At 44.1% G+C, this 18,261-nt stretch overlaps 1 protein-coding gene across 1 annotated transcript in view; it reads right to left on the minus strand.

Moving 5' to 3' along the window:
* Positions 1-18,261, minus strand: part of LOC135568520 (plexin-B1-like) — a gene marked incomplete at its 5' end in the record, with an annotated part of 95,699 nt that overhangs the window by 18,637 nt on the left and 58,801 nt on the right. The window contains one exon of the mRNA XM_065015311.1: positions 16,733-16,911. Coding sequence (XP_064871383.1) covers positions 16,733-16,911 — 179 coding nt within the window. The remainder of the gene's footprint in view (positions 1-16,732; positions 16,912-18,261) is intronic.

The raw sequence follows: 18,261 nt of genomic DNA on the forward strand, positions 1-18,261 counted from the left end.
GTACTTCGTTCGTACGTATTGCTCTTTGCTGTCTTCGTACCCAAGATAATTGTCTTAGTTTAGAGTGTGTAGTTTTATGTCCTTAACATAGGAGACTCTGCTAGCTAGCCAACAGCTAGCCAACGTCTACCGAACAGAACTTCTGCACTCAACAATCCGTCGCATTTCGCTCGCTCCACAGGTAGTATCACATTTTTCATTTCATTTCACAGTACAACGGCTTGATTTGTTTGATCGTAGCTAGCTACATAGCTAGCTACATAGCCGTCTTTGTATCAAAGATAATTGTGTAGTCTAGAGCGATTTCCTAGGTTAGTTAGCCAGCTATTGTCGTTCTTTAACGCAACGCAACGTAATCAACACTGCTAGCCAGCCAGCTAGCCCCGAATAGCAGCACAGTAGAAACTATTACACTCAACGGAACGACTTGATTAGTGTAGTGTCAACAACGCAGCTAATGCCAACTAGCCTACTTAGTCAACAACGCAGTCCTCTCGCCAGCCAGCCTACTTCAGCAGTACTGTATCATTTTAATCATTTTAGTCAATAAGATTCTTGCTACGTAAGCTTAACTCTCTGAACACTCGTGACGTGTAGTCCACTTGTCATTCCAATCTCCTTTGCATTAGCGTAGCCTCTTGTGTAGCCTGTCAACTATGTGTCTGTCTATCCCTGTTCTCTCCTCTCTGCACAGACCATACAAACGCTCCACACCGCGGGCCGCGGCCACCCTAATCTGGTGGTCCCAGCGCACGACTCCACGGAGTTCCAGGTCTCCGGTAGCCTCTGGAACTGCCGATCTGCGGCCAACAAGGCAGAGTTCATCTCCGCCTATGTCTCCCTCCAGTCCTCGACTTCTTGGCACTGACGGAAACATGGATCACCACAGACAACACTGCTACTCCTACTGCTCTCTCTCCTGCCCACGTGTTCTCGCACACCCCGAGAGCTTCTGGTCAGCGGGGTGGTGGCACCGGGATCCTCATCTCTCCCAAGTGGTCATTCTCTCTTTCTCCCTTACCCATCTGTCTATCGCTCCTTTTGAATTCCATGCTGTCACAGTTACCAGCCCTTTCAAGCTTAACATCCTTATCATTTATCGCCCTCCAGGTTCCCTCGGAGAGTTCATCAATGAGCTTGATGCCTTGATAAGCTCCTTTCCTGAGGACGGCTCACCTCTCACAGTTCTGGGCGACTTTAACCTCCCCCACGCCTACCTTTGACTCATTCCTCTCTGCCTCCTTCTTTCCACTCCTCTCCTCTTTGACCTCACCCTCTCACCTTCCCCCTACTCACAAGGCAGGAAATACGCTCGACCTCATCTTTACTAGATGCTGTTCTTCCACTAACCTCGTTGCAACTCCCTCCAAGTCTCCGACCACTACCTTGTATCCTTTTCCCCTCTCGCTCTCATCCAACACTTCCCACACTGCCCCTACTCGGATGGTATCGCGCCGTCCCAACCTTCGCTTCTCTCCCCCGCTACTCTCTCCTCTTCCATCCTATCATCTCTTCCCTCTGCTCAAACCTTCTCCAACCTATCTCCTGATTCTGCCTCCTCAACCCTCCTCTCCTCCCTTTCTGCATCCTTTGACTCTCTATGTCCCTTATCCTCCAGGCCGGCTCGGTCCTCCCCTCCCGCTCCGTGGCTCGACGACTCATTGCGAGCTCACAGAACAGGGCTCCGGGCAGCCGAGCGGAAATGGAGGAAACTTCACTCCCTGGACCTGACATCCTTTCACTCCCTCCTCTCTACATTTTCCTCTTTCTCTCTCTGCTAAAGCCACTTTCTACCACTCTAAATTCCAAGCATCTGCCTCTAACCCTAGGAAGCTCTTTGCAACCTTTCTCCTCCTCCTGAATCCTCTTCTCCCCTCCCCCTCCTCCCTCTCTGCAGATGACTTCTCAACCATTTTGAAAAGAAGGTCGACGACATCCGATCCTCGTTTGCTAAGTCAAACGACACCGCTGGTTCTGCTCACTGCCCTACCCTGTGCTCTGACCTCTTTCTCCCCTCTCTCTCCAGATGAAATCTCGCGTCTTGTGACGGCCGGCCGCCCCTACAACCTGCCCGCTTGACCCTATCCCCTCCTCTCTTCTCCAGACCATTTCCGGAGACCTCCTCCCTTACCTCACCTCGCTCATCAACTCATCCCTGACCGCTGGCTACGCCCTTCCGTCTTCAAGAGAGCGAGAGTTGCACCCCCTTCTGAAAAAAACCTACACTGATCCCTCCGATGTCAACAACTACAGACCAGTATCCCTTCTTTCTTTTCTCTCCAAAACTCTTGAACGTGCCGTCCTTGGCCAGCTCTCCCGCCTATCTCTCTCAGAATGACCTTCTTGATCCAAATCAGTCAGGTTTCAAGACTAGTCATTCAACTGAGACTGCTCTTCTCTGTATCACGGAGGCGCTCCGCACTGCTAAAAGCTTAACTCTCTCTCCTCTGCTCTCATCCTTCTAGACCTATCGGCTGCCTTCGATACTGTGAACCATCAGATCCTCCTCTCCACCCTCTCCGAGTTGGGCATCTCTCGGCGCGGCCCACGCTTGGATTGCGTCCTACCTGACAGGTCGCTCCTACCAGGTGGCGTGGCGAGAAATCCGTCTCCACACCACGTGCTCACCACTGGTGTCCCCCAGGGCTCTGTTCTAGGCCCTCTCCTATTCTCGCTATACACCAAGTCACTTGGCTCTGTCATAACCTCACATGGTCTCTCCTATCATTGCTATGCAGACGACACACAATTAATCTTCTCCTTTCCCCTTCTGATGACCAGGTGGCGAATCGCATCTCTGCATGTCTGGCAGACATATCCGTGTGGATGACGGATCACCACCTCAAGCTGAACCTCGGCAAGACGGAGCTGCTCTTCCTCCCGGGAAGGACTGCCCGTTCCATGATCTCGCCATCACGGTTGACAACTCCATTGTGTCCTCCTCCCAGAGCGCTAAGAACCTTGGCGTGATCCTGGACAACACCCTGTCGTTCTCAACTAACATCAAGGCGGTGGCCCGTTCCTGTAGGTTCATGCTCTACAACATCCGCAGAGTACGACCCTGCCTCACAGGAAGCGGCGCAGGTCCTAATCCAGGCACTTGTCATCTCCCGTCTGGGATTACTGCAACTCGCTGTTGGCTGGGCTCCCTGCCTGTGCCATTAAACCCCTACAACTCATCCAGAACGCCGCAGCCCGTCTGGTGTTCAACCTTCCTGTTCTCTCACGCCACCCCGCTCCTCCGCTCCTCCACTGGCTTCCAGTTGAAGCTCGCATCCGCTACAAGACCATGGTGCTTGCCTACGGAGCTGTGAGGGGAACGGCACCTCAGTACCTCCAGGCTCTGATCAGGCCTACACCCAAACAAGGGCACTGCGTTCATCCACCTCTGGCCTGCTCGCCTCCCTACCACTGGGAGGAAGTACAGTTCCCGCTCAGCCCAGTCAAAACTGTTCGCTGCTCTGGCCCCCAATGGTGGAACAAACTCCTCACGACGCCAGGACAGCGGAGTCAATCACCACCGGAGACACCTGAAACCCCACCTCTTAAGGAATACCTAGGATAGGATAAAGTAATCCCTCTCACCCCCTCCCCTGAAAAGATTTAGATGCACTACTGTTCCACTGGAGGTCATAAGGTGAATGCACCCAATTTGTAAGTCGCTCTGGATAAGAGCGTCTGCTAAATGACTTAAATGTAAATGTATATAGACCCTGGTCACTATATATAGACCCTGGTTAAAGAGACTTCACTATATAGACCCTGGTCACTATATATAGACCCTGGAGACTTCATATATAGACCCTGGTTAAAGAGACTTCACTATATATAGACCCTGGTCACTATATATAGACCCTGGTTAAAGACTATATATAGACCCTGGTCAAAGAGACTTCACTATATAGACCCTGGTCACTATATAGACCCTGGTCAAAGAGACTTCACTATATAGACCCTGGTTAAAGAGACTTCACTATATATAGACCCTGGTCAAAGAGACTTCACTATATATAGACCCTGGTTAAAGATACTTCACTATATATAGACCCTGGTCACTATATATAGACCCTGGTCACTATATATAGACCCTGGTCAAAGAGACTTCACTATATAGACCCTGGTCACTATATATAGACCCTGGTCAAAGAGACTTCACTATATATAGACCCTGGTCAAAGGGACTTCACTATATATAGACCCTGGTCACTATATATAGACCCTGGTCAAAGAGACCCTGGTCAAAGAGACTTCACTATATAGACCCTGGTCACTATATATAGACCCTGGTCAAAGAGACTTCACTATATAGACCCTGGTCACTATATATAGACCTTGGTCACTATATATAGACCCTGGTTAAAGAGACTTCACTATATATAGACCCTGGTCAAAGAGACTTCACTATATATAGACCCTGGTCAAAGAGACTTCACTATATATAGACCCTGGTCAAAGAGACTTCACTATATATAGACCCTGGTCAAAGAGACTTCACTATATAGACCCTGGTCACTATATATAGACCCTGGTCAAAGAGACTTCACTATATATAGACTCAAAGAGACTTCACTATATATAGACTCTGGTCACTATATATAGACCCTGGTCAAAGAGACTTCACTATATAGACCCTGGTCACTATATATAGACCCTGGTCAAAGAGACTTCACTATATAGACCCTGGTCACTATATATAGACCCTGGTCACTATGTATAGACCCTGGTTAAACAGACTTCACTATATAGACCCTGGTCACTATATATATACCCTGGTTGAAGAGACTTCACTATATAGACCCTGGTCACTATATATAGACCCTGGTTAAAGAGACTTCACTATATATAGACCCTGGTCACTATATATAGACCCTGGTCAAAGGGACTTCACTATATATAGACCCTGGTCACTATATATAGACCCTGGTAACTATATATAGACCCTGGTCAAAGAGACTTCATTATATATAGACCCTGGTTAAAGAGACTTCACTATATATAGACCCTGGTCACTATATATAGACCCTGGTCAAAGAGACTTCACTATATAGACCCTGGTCACTATATATAGACCCTGGTTAAAGAGACTTCACTATATAGACCCTGGTCACTATATATAGACCCTGGTCACTATATATAGACCCTGGTCAAAGAGACTTCACTATATAGACCCTGGTCAAAGAGACTTCACTATACATAGACCCTGGTCAAAGGGACTTCACTATATATAGACCCTGGTCACTATATATAGACCCTGGTAACTATATATAGACCCTGGTCGAAGAGACTTCACTATATATAGACCCTGGTTAAAGATACTTCACTATATATAGACCCTGGTTACAGAGACTTCACTATATATAGACCCTGGTCACTATATATAGACCCTGGTAACTATATATAGACCCTGGTAACTATATATAGACCCTGGTCAAATAGACTTCACTATATATAGACCCTGGTTAAAGATACTTCACTATATATAGACCCTGGTTAAAGAGACTTCACTATATATAGACCCTGGTCAAAGATACTTCACTATATATAGACCCTGGTTAAAGATACTTCACTATATATAGACCCTGGTCACTATATATAGACCCTGGTCACTATATATAGACCCTGGTCAAAGAGACTTCACTATATAGACCCTGGTCACTATATATAGACCCTGGTCAAAGAGACTTCACTATATATAGACCCTGGTCACTATATATAGACCCTGGTAACTATATATAGACCCTGGTAACTATATATAGACCCTGGTCAAATAGACTTCACTATATATAGACCCTGGTCAAAGAGATAAAGATACTTCACTATATATAGACCCTGGTTAAAGAGACTTCACTATATATAGACCCTGGTCAAAGAGACTTCACTATATAGACCCTGGTCAAAGATACTTCACTATATATAGACCCTGGTCCTGGTCACTATATATAGACCCTGGTCACTATATATAGACCCTGGTCAAAGAGACTTCACTATATAGACCCTGGTCACTATATATAGACCCTGGTCAAAGAGACTTCACTATATAGACCCTGGTCAAAGGACCCTGGTCAAAGAGACTTCACTATATATAGACCCTGGTCACTATATATAGACCCTGGTCAAAGAGACTTCACTATATATAGACCCTGGTCACTATATATAGACCCTGGTCAAAGAGACTTCACTATATAGACCCTGGTCAAAGAGACTTCTATATATAGACCCTGGTCACTATATATAGACCCTGGTCAAAGAGACTTCACCCTGGTCATATATAGACCCTGGTCAAAGAGACTTCACTATATATAGACCCTGGTCAAAGAGACTTCACTATATATAGACCCTGGTCAAAGAGACTTCAATATAGACCCTGGTCACTATATATAGACCCTGGTCAAAGAGACTTCACTATATAGACCCTGGTCACTATATAGACCCTGGTCAAAGAGACCCTTCACTTCACTATATATAGACTCTGGTCACTATATATAGACCCTGGTCAAAGAGACTTCACTATATAGACCCTGGTCACTATATATAGACCCTGGTCAAAGAGACTTCACTATATAGACCCTGGTCACTATATATAGACCCTGGTCACTATATATAGACCCTGGTCAAAGAGACTTCACTATATATAGACCCTGGTCACTATATATAGACCCTGGTCAAAGAGACTTCACTATATAGACCCTGGTCACTACTATATAGACCCTGGTTAAAGACCCTGAAGAGACTTCACTATATATAGACCCTGGTCACTATATATAGACCCTGGTCAAAGGGACTTCACTATATATAGACCCTGGTCACTATATATAGACCCTGGTAACTATATATAGACCCTGGTCAAAGAGACTTCATTATATATAGACCCTGGTTAAAGAGACTTCACTATATATAGACCCTGGTCACTATATATAGACCCTGGTCAAAGAGACTTCACTATATAGACCCTGGTCACTATATATAGACCCTGGTCAAAGAGACTTCACTATATAGACCCTGGTCACTATATATAGACCCTGGTCAAAGAGACTTCACTATATAGACCCTGGTCAAAGAGACTTCACTATATAGACCCTGGTCAAAGAGACTTCACTATACATAGACCCTGGTCAAAGGGACTTCACTATATATAGACCCTGGTCACTATATATAGACCCTGGTCAAAGAGACTTCACTATATATAGACCCTGGTCAAAGAGACTTCACTATATATAGACCCTGGTCAAAGGGACTTCACTATATATAGACCCTGGTCAAAGAGACTTCACTATATAGACCCTGGTCACTATATATAGACCCTGGTTAAAGAGACTTCACTATATATAGACCCTGGTCAAAGAGACTTCACTATATATAGACCCTGGTCACTATATATAGACCCTGGTCAAAGAGACTTCACTATATATAGACCCTGGTCACTATATATAGACCCTGGTTAAAGAGACTTCACTATATAGACCCTGGTCACTATATATAGACCCTGGTTAAAGAGACTTCACTATATAGACCCTGGTCACTATATATAGACCCTGGTCACTATATATAGACCCTGGTTAAAGAGACTTCACTATATATAGACCCTGGTCAAAGAGACTTCACTATATAGACCCTGGTCACTATATATAGACCCTGGTCACTATATATAGACCCTGGTCAAAGAGACTTCACTATATATAGACCCTGGTCACTATATATAGACCCTGGTCAAAGAGACTTCACTATATATAGACCCTGGTCAAAGGGACTTCACTATATATAGACCCTGGTCAAAGGGACTTCACTATATATAGACCCTGGTCACTATATATAGACCCTGGTCACTATATATAGACCCTGGTTAAAGAGACTTCACTATATATAGACCCTGGTCACTATATATAGACCCTGGTCAAAGGGACTTCACTATATATAGACCCTGGTCACTATATATAGACCCTGGTCAAAGAGACTTCACTATATATAGACCCTGGTTAAAGATACTTCACTATATATAGACCCTGGTTAAAGAGACTTCACTATATATAGACCCTGGTCACTATATATAGACCCTGGTCAAAGAGACTTCACTATATAGACCCTGGTCACTATATATAGACCCTATTCATATAGACCCTGGTCAAAGAGACTTCACTATATATAGACCCTGGTCAAAGAGACTTCACTATATATAGACCCTGGTCACTATATATAGACCCTGGTCAAAGAGACTTCACTATATAGACCTACTATATACTAGACCCTGGTCAAAGAGACTTCACTATATAGACTACTATATATAGACCCTGGTCAAAGAGACTTCACTATATATAGACCCTGGTCAAATATAGACTTCACTATATATAGACCCTGGTCAAAGAGACTTCACTATATAGACCCTGGTCACTATATATAGACCCTGGTCAAAGAGACTTCACTATATATAGACCCTGGTCAAAGAGACTACTATATAGACCCTGGTCACTATATATAGACCCTGGTCAAAGAGAGACTTCACTATATAGACCCTGGTCACTATATATAGACTGGTCACTATATATAGACCCTGGTCAAACAGACTTCACTATATAGACCCTGGTCACTATATATAGACCCTGGTTGAAAGAGACTTCACTATATAGACCCTGGTCACTATATATAGACCCTGGTCAAAGACCCTGGTCAAAGAGACTTCACTATAGACCCTATAGACCCTGGTCACTATATATAGACCCTGGTCAAAGGGACTTCACTATATATAGACCCTGGTCACTATATATAGACCCTGGTAACTATATATAGACCCTGGTCAAAGAGACTTCATTATATATAGACCCTGGTTAAAGAGACTTCACTATATATAGACCCTGGTCACTATATATAGACCCTGGTCAAAGAGACTTCACTATATAGACCCTGGTCACTATATATAGACCCTGGTTAAAGAGACTTCACTATATAGACCCTGGTCACTATATATAGACCCTGGTCACTATATATAGACCCTGGTCAAAGAGACTTCACTATATAGACCCTGGTCAAAGAGACTTCACTATACATAGACCCTGGTCAAAGGGACTTCACTATATATATACCCTGGTCACTATATATAGACCCTGGTCAAAGAGACTTCACTATATATAGACCCTGGTCAAACAGACTTCACTATATATAGACCCTGGTCAAAGGGACTTCACTATATATAGACCCTGGTCAATATAGACTTCACTATATAGACCCTGGTCACTATATATAGACCCTGGTTAAAGAGAAAGAGACTTCACTATATATAGACCCTGGTCAAAGAGACTTCACTATATAGACCCTGGTCACTATATATAGACCCTGGTCAAAGAGACTTCACTATATATAGACCCTGGTCACTATATATAGACCCTGGTTAAAGAGACTTCACTATATAGACCCTGGTCACTATATATAGACCCTGGTTAAAGAGACTTCACTATATAGACCCTGGTCACTATATATAGACCCTGGTCAAAGAGTCACTATATATAGACCCTGGTTAAAAAAAGACTTCACTATATATAGACCCTGGTCAAAGAGACTTCACTATATAGACCCTGGTCAAAGAGACTTCACTATATAGACCCTGGTCACTATATAAAGAGACTAGACCCTGGTCAAAGAGACTTCACTATATATAGACCCTGGTCACTATATATAGACCCTGGTCAAAGAGACTTCACTATATAGACCCTGGTCAAAGAGACTTCACTATATATAGACCCTGGTCAAAGGGACTTCACTATATATAGACCCTGGTCACTATATATAGACCCTGGTCACTATATATAGACCCTGGTTAAAGAGACTTCACTATATATAGACCCTGGTCACTATATATAGACCCTGGTCAAAGGGACTTCACTATATATAGACCCTGGTCACTATATATAGACCCTGGTCAAAGAGACTTCACTATATATAGACCCTGGTTAAAGATACTTCACTATATATAGACCCTGGTTAAAGAGACTTCACTATATATAGACCCTGGTCACTATATATAGACCCTGGTCAAAGAGACTTCACTATATAGACCCTGGTCAATATATATAGACCCTGGTCAAAGAGACTTCACTATATAGACCCTGGTCACTATATATAGACCCTGGTCACTATATATAGACCCTGGTCAAAGAGACTTCACTATATAGACCCTGGTCACTATATATAGACCCTGGTCAAAGAGACTTCACTATATATAGACCCTGGTCAAAGGGACTTCACTATATATAGACCCTGGTCAAAGGGACTTCACTATATAGACCCTGGTCAATATATATAGACCCTGGTCAAAGAGACTTCACTATATAGACCCTGGTCACTATATATAGACCCTGGTCACTATATATAGACCCTGGTCAAAGAGACTTCACTATATAGACCCTGGTCACTATATATAGACCCTGGTCAAAGAGACTTCACTATATAGACCCTGGTCACTATATATAGACCCTGGTCACTATATATAGACCCTGGTCAAAGAGACTTCACTATATAGACCCTGGTCAATATATATAGACCCTGGTCAAAGAGACTTCACTATATAGACCCTGGTCACTATATATAGACCCTGGTCACTATATATAGACCCTGGTCAAAGAGACTTCACTATATAGACCCTGGTCACTATATATAGACCCTGGTCAAAGAGACTATCCCTGGTCACTATAGACCCTGGTCAAAGAGACTTCACTATATAGACCCTGGTCACTATATATAGACCCTGGTCAAAGAGACTTCACTATATAGACCCTGGTCACTATATATAGACCCTGGTCAAAGACCCTGGTCAAAGAGACTTCACTATATAGACCCTGGTCACTATATATAGACCCTGGTCAATATATATAGACCCTGGTTAAAGAGACTTCACTATATATAGACCCTGGTCAAAGAGACTTCACTATATATAGACCCTGGTCAAAGAGACTTCACTATATATAGACCCTGGTCAAAGAGACTTCACTATATATAGACCCTGGTCAAAGAGACTTCACTATATAGACCCTGGTCACTATATATAGACCCTGGTCAAAGAGACTTCACTATATATAGACCCTGGTCACTATATATAGACCCTGGTCAAAGAGACTTCACTATATATAGACCCTGGTCACTATATATAGACCCTGGTCAAAGAGACTTCACTATATATAGACCCTGGTCACTATATATAGACCCTGGTCAAAGAGACTTCACTATATAGACCCTGGTCACTATATATAGACCCTGGTCAAAGAGACTTCACTATATAGACCCTGGTCACTATATATAGACCCTGGTCAAAGAGACTTCACTATATATAGACCCTGGTCAAAGGGACTTCACTATATATAGACCCTGGTCACTATATATAGACCCTGGTCAAAGAGACTTCACTATATATAGACCCTGGTCACTATATATAGACCCTGGTCAAAGAGACTTCACTATATATAGACCCTGGTCACTATATATAGACCCTGGTCAAAGAGACTTCACTATATATAGACCCTGGTCAAAGGGACTTCACTATATATAGACCCTGGTCACTATATATAGACCCTGGTCAAAGAGACTTCACTATATAGACCCTGGTCACTATATATAGACCCTGGTCAAAGAGACTTCACTATAGACCCTGGTCAAAGAGACTTCACTATATAGACCCTGGTCACTATATATAGACCCTGGTCAAAGAGACCCTGGTCAAAGAGACTTCACTATATAGACCCTGGTCACTATATATAGACCCTGGTCACTATATATAGACCCTGGTTAAAGAGACTTCACTATATATAGACCCTGGTCAAAGAGACTTCACTATATATAGACCCTGGTCACTATATATAGACCCTGGTCAAAGAGACTTCACTATATAGACCCTGGTCACTATATATAGACCCTGGTCACTATATTTAGACCCTGGTCAAAGAGACTTCACCAAATAGACCCTGGTCACTATATATAGACCCTGGTTAAAGAGACTTCACTATATAGACCCTGGTCACTATATATAGACCCTGGTCACTATATATAGACCCTGGTCAAAGAGACTTCACTATATAGACCCTGGTCACTATATATAGACCCTGGTCAAAGAGACTTCACTATATAGACCCTGGTCAAAGAGACTTCACTATATAGACCCTGGTCACTATATATAGACCCTGGTCAAAGAGACTTCACTATATAGACCCTCGTCACTATATATAGACCCTGGTCACTATATATAGACCCTGGTTAAAGAGACTTCAAGAGACTTCACTATATATAGACCCTGGTCAAAGAGACTTCACTATATATAGACCCTGGTCAAAGAGACTTCACTATATAGACCCTGGTCACTATATATAGACCCTGGTCACTATATATAGACCCTGGTCAAAGAGACTTCACTATATAGACCCTGGTCACTATATATAGACCCTGGTTAAAGAGACTTCACTATATATAGACCCTGGTCACTATATATAGACCCTGGTCAAAGGGACTTCACTTCACTATATAGACCCTGGTCAAAGAGACTGGTCACTATATATAGACCCTGGTCAAAGAGACTTCACTATATAGACCCTGGTCAAAGAGACTTCACTATATAGACCCTGGTCACTATATATAGACCCTGGTCAATATATAGACCCTGGTCACTATATATAGACCCTGGTCAAAGAGACTTCACTATATATAGACCCTGGTCACTATATATAGACCCTGGTCAAAGAGACTTCACTATATATAGACCCTGGTCACTATATATAGACCCTGGTCAAAGAGACTTCACTATATAGACCCTGGTCACTATATATAGACCCTGGTCAAAGAGACTTCACTATATATAGACCCTGGTCAAAGAGACTTCACTATATATAGACCCTGGTCACTATATATAGACCCTGGTCAAAGAGACTTCACTATATATAGACCCTGGTCACTATATATAGACCCTGGTCAAAGAGACTTCACTATATATAGACCCTGGTCACTATATATAGACCCTGGTCAAAGAGACTTCACTATATAGACCCTGGTCAAAGAGACTTCACTATATATAGACCCTGGTCAAAGAGACTTCACTATATAGACCCTGGTCACTATATATAGACCCTGGTCAAAGAGACTTCACTATATATAGACCCTGGTCACTATATATAGACCCTGGTCAAAGAGACTTCACTATATATAGACCCTGGTCAAAGAGACTTCAATATATATAGACCCTGGTCACTATATATAGACCCTGGTCAAAGAGACTTCACTATATATAGACCCTGGTCACTATATATAGACCCTGGTCAAAGAGACTTCACTATATAGACCCTGGTCACTATATATAGACCCTGGTCACTATATATAGACCCTGGTCAAAGAGACTTCACTATATATAGACCCTGGTCAAAGAGACTTCACTATATATAGACCCTGGTCAAAGAGACTTCACTATATATAGACCCTGGTCACTATATATAGACCCTGGTCACTATATATAGACCCTGGTCAAAGAGACTTCACTATATATAGACCCTGGTCACTATATATAGACCCTGGTCAAAGAGACTTCACTATATATAGACCCTGGTCACTATATATAGACCCTGGTCAAAGAGACTTCACTATATAGACCCTGGTCAAAGAGACTTCACTATATATAGACCCTGGTCACTATATATAGACCCTGGTTAAAGAGACTTCACTATATAGACCCTGGTCACTATATATAGACCCTGGTCACTATATATAGACCCTGGTTAAAGAGACTTCACTATATATAGACCCTGGTCACTATATATAGACCCTGGTCACTATATATAGACCCTGGTCACTATATATAGACCCTGGTCAAAGAGACTTCACTATATAGACCCTGGTCACTATATATAGACCCTGGTTAAAGAGACTTCACTATATATAGACCCTGGTCAAAGAGACTTCACTATATATAGACCCTGGTCACTATATATAGACCCTGGTTAAAGAGACTTCACTATATAGACCCTGGTCACTATATATAGACCCTGGTTAAAGAGACCACTATATAGACCCTGGTCACTATATATAGACCCTGGTCACTATATATAGACCCTGGTCAAAGAGACTTCACTATATATAGACCCTGGTCACTATATATAGACCCTGGTCAAAGGACTTCACTATATAGACCCTGGTCACTATATATAGACCCTGGTTAAAGAGACTTCACTATATATAGACCCTGGTCAAAGAGACTTCACTATATATAGACCCTGGTCACTATATAGACCCTGGTCACTATATATAGACCCTGGTCACTATATATAGACCCTGGTCAAAGAGACTTCACTATATATAGACCCTGGTCAAAGAGACTTCACTATATATAGACCCTGGTCACTATATATAGACCCTGGTCAAAGAGACTTCACTATATATAGACCCTGGTCAAAGAGACTTCACTATATAGACCCTGGTCACTATATATAGACCCTGGTCAAAGAGACTTCACTATATAGACCCTGGTCAAAGAGACTTCACTATATATAGACCCTGGTCACTATATATAGACCCTGGTCAAAGAGACTTCACTATATATAGACCCTGGTCACTATATATAGACCCTGGTCAAAGAGACTTCACTATATATAGACCCTGGTCACTATATTTAGACCCTGGTCAAAGAGACTTCACTATATAGACCCTGGTAAAAGAGACTTCACTATATATAGACCCTGGTCACTATATATAGACCCTGGTCAAAGAGACTTCACTATATAGACCCTGGTCACTATATATAGACCCTGGTCAAAGAGACTTCACTATATAGACCCTGGTCACTATATATAGACCCTGGTCACTATATATAGACCCTGGTCAAAGAGACTTCACTATATAGACCCTGGTCACTATATATAGACCCTGGTCAAAGAGACTTCACTATATATAGACCCTGGTCAAAGGGACTTCACTATATATAGACCCTGGTCACTATATATAGACCCTGGTCAAAGAGACTTCACTATATATAGACCCTGGTCACTATATATAGACCCTGGTCAAAGAGACTTCACTATATATAGACCCTGGTCACTATATATAGACCCTGGTCAAAGAGACTTCACTATATATAGACCCTGGTCACTATATATAGACCCTGGTCAAAGAGACTTCACTATATATAGACCCTGGTCACTATATATAGACCCTGGTCAAAGAGACTTCACTATATAGACCCTGGTCACTATATATAGACCCTGGTCACTATATATAGACCCTGGTCAAAGAGACTTCACTGTATATAGACCCTGGTCAAAGAGAGCACTATATATAGACCCTGGTCAAAGAGACTTCACTATATATAGACCCTGGTCACTATATATAGACCCTGGTCACTATATATAGACCCTGGTCAAAGAGACTTCACTATATATAGACCCTGGTCACTATATATAGACCCTGGTCAAACAGACTTCACTATATATAGACCCTGGTCACTATATATAGACCCTGGTCAAAGAGACTTCACTATACAGACCCTGGTCAAAGAGACTTCACTATATATAGACCCTGGTCACTATATATAGACCCTGGTTAAAGAGACTTCACTATATAGACCCTGGTCACTATATATAGACCCTGGTCACTATATATAGACCCTGGTCAAAGAGACTTCACTATATAGACCCTGGTCACTATATAGACCCTGGTTAAAAGAGACTTCACTATATATAGACCCTGGTCACTATATATAGACCCTGGTCACTATATATAGACTGGTTATATAGACCCTGGTCACTATATATAGACCCTGGTCAAAGAGACTTCACTATATAGACCCTGGTCACTATATATAGACCCTGGTTAAACTGAGACTTCACTATTATAGACCCTGGTCACTTATAACATAGACCCTGGTCACTATATATAGACCCTGGTCAAAGAGACTGGCACTATATAGACCCTGGTCAAAGAGACTTTTCTATATAGACCCTGGTCAGGACTAGCCCTAGGATAGACCCTGGTCACTATATATAGACCCTGGTCAAAGAGACTTCACTATATAGACCCTGGTCACTATATACCTAGACCCTGCTGCTCCAGTTTCAGACCCTGGTCACTATATATAGACCCTGGTCAAAGAGACATTTGACATATTGACCATGGTCACTATATATAGACCCTGGTCACTATAGAAGACCCTGGTCACCCCACATAGACCTGGTCACTATATATAGACCCTGGTTTTGGACTTCACTATATACCCTGGTCACTTATATACACCTGCAGACACCTGGTCAAAAGAGACTTCACTATATATAGACCCTGGTCAAAGAGACTTCACTATTATATATATACCCTGGTTAAAGAGACTTTGTAAATAGACCCTGGTCAAAGAGACTTCACTATATATAGACCCTGGTCACTATATATAGACCCTGGTCAAAGAGACTTCACTATATAGACCCTGGTCACTATATATAGACCCTGGTCAAAGAGACTTCACTATATAGACCCTGGTCACTATATATAGACCCTGGTCACTATATATAGACCCTGGTCAAAGAGACTTCACTATATAGACCCTGGTCACTATATATAGACCCTGGTCACTATATATAGACCCTGGTCACTATATATATACCCTGGTCAAATAGACTTCACTATATATAGACCCTGGTTAAAGAGAATTCACTATATATAGACCCTGGTCAAATAGACCACTATATAGTGATATTTGATATGTAACCGGTTCAGGTCCACCAGGACCCACCTGCGCAGCATGAGTTTGGGGTTCTTGGTGACGTATTGCTGCACCAGGTCTCCCAGTAAGGTCTTCATGACATCAGTGAAGTACTCCAGCTGGTCGTGCAGGGCCATGGTCAGGAGAGACGCCACGTAGCCACGGTCACGCTGGGAGAAGTTCTGCTGGGCCTCGAGGGTGTGGATGAACTGGAGTGGGGAGAAGGAGAGGAGGAGAGGGAGAAGGAGAGGAGGAGGGGGAGAAGGAGAGGAGTAGAGGGAGAAGGGAGAGGAGGAGAGGGAGGTCAGAAGGAGAGGAGGAGAGGGAGAAGGAGAGAGGAGGAGGGGCGAAGGAGAGGAGGAGAGGGAGAAGGAGAGGAGGAGGAGGGAGAAGGAGAGGAGGAGAGGAGAGGAGAGGAGGAGAGGAGAGGAGCTCTCTCTAGGGAGGAGGAGGAGAGGAGGAGAGGGAGAGAGGGAGGAGGAGAGGGAGAAGGAGAGAGGAGAGGAGAGGGAGAAGGAGAGGAAGGGGGTTTTGGGCCTTCTAGAGGGAGAGGAGGAGGGAGAAGGAGAAGGAGAGGAGAAAGAGAGAGAGGGAGAAGGAGAGGAGGGCAGGGGAGAGGAGAGGTCAGAGGGGAGAAGGAGAGAGGAGGGAGAAGGAGAGGAGGAGAGGGAGAAGGAGAGAGGAGGGGGAGAAGGAGAGGAGGAGGGGAGAAGGAGAGGAGGGGGAGAGAAGGAGAGGAGGAGAGGGAGAAGGAGAGGAGGAGAGAGGGAGAAGGAGAGGAAGGGGGGGGAGAAGGAGAGGAGGAGAGGGAGAAGGAGAGGAGGAGAGGGAGAAGGAGAGGAGGGGGAGAGATGGAGAGGAGGAGAGGGAGAAGGAGAGGAGGAGAAGGAGAGGAGGGGGAGAAGGAGAGGAGGAGAGGGAGAAGGAGAGGGAGAAGGAGAGGAGGAGAGGGAGAAGGAGAGGAGGGGGGGAGAAGGAGAGGAGGGGGAGAAGGAGAGGAGAGGGGGGAGGAGGGGAGGAGAGGGAGAAGGAGAGGAGGGGGGAGAAGGAGAGGAGGAGAGGGAGAAGGAGAGGAGGGGGGAGAAGGAGAGGAGGAGAGGGAGAAGGAGAGGAGGGGGAGGAGAGGAGGGAGAGAGGAGAGGAGAGGGGAGGAGAGGGAGGAAGGGAGAGGAGGGGGAGAAGGAGAGGGAGAAGGAGGAGAGGAGGGGGGAGAAGGGAGGAGGAGGAGAGGAGAAGGAGAGGAGGGGCGGGAGAAGGAGAGGAGGGGGAGAGGGAGGAGAGGGAGAAGGAGAGGAGGGGGGGAAGGAGAGGAGGAGAGGGAGAAGGAGAGGGAGAAGGAGAGGAGTAGGGGAGAAGGAGAGGAGGAGAGGGAGAAGGAGAGGAGGAGGGGAGAAGGAGAGGAGGAGAGGGAGGAGAGGAGAAGGAGAGGAGAGGGGGAGAAGGAGAGGAGGGGGGAGGAGGAGAGGAGTAGGGGGAGAAGGAGAGGAGGAGGAGGGGAGAAGGAGAGGAGGAGAGGGAGAAGGAGAGGAGGGGGAGAAGGAGAGGAGGAGAGGGAGGAG

Source organism: Oncorhynchus nerka, unplaced genomic scaffold (assembly GCF_034236695.1).
Source record: "Oncorhynchus nerka isolate Pitt River unplaced genomic scaffold, Oner_Uvic_2.0 unplaced_scaffold_1523, whole genome shotgun sequence".
NCBI lineage: Eukaryota > Metazoa > Chordata > Actinopteri > Salmoniformes > Salmonidae > Oncorhynchus > Oncorhynchus nerka.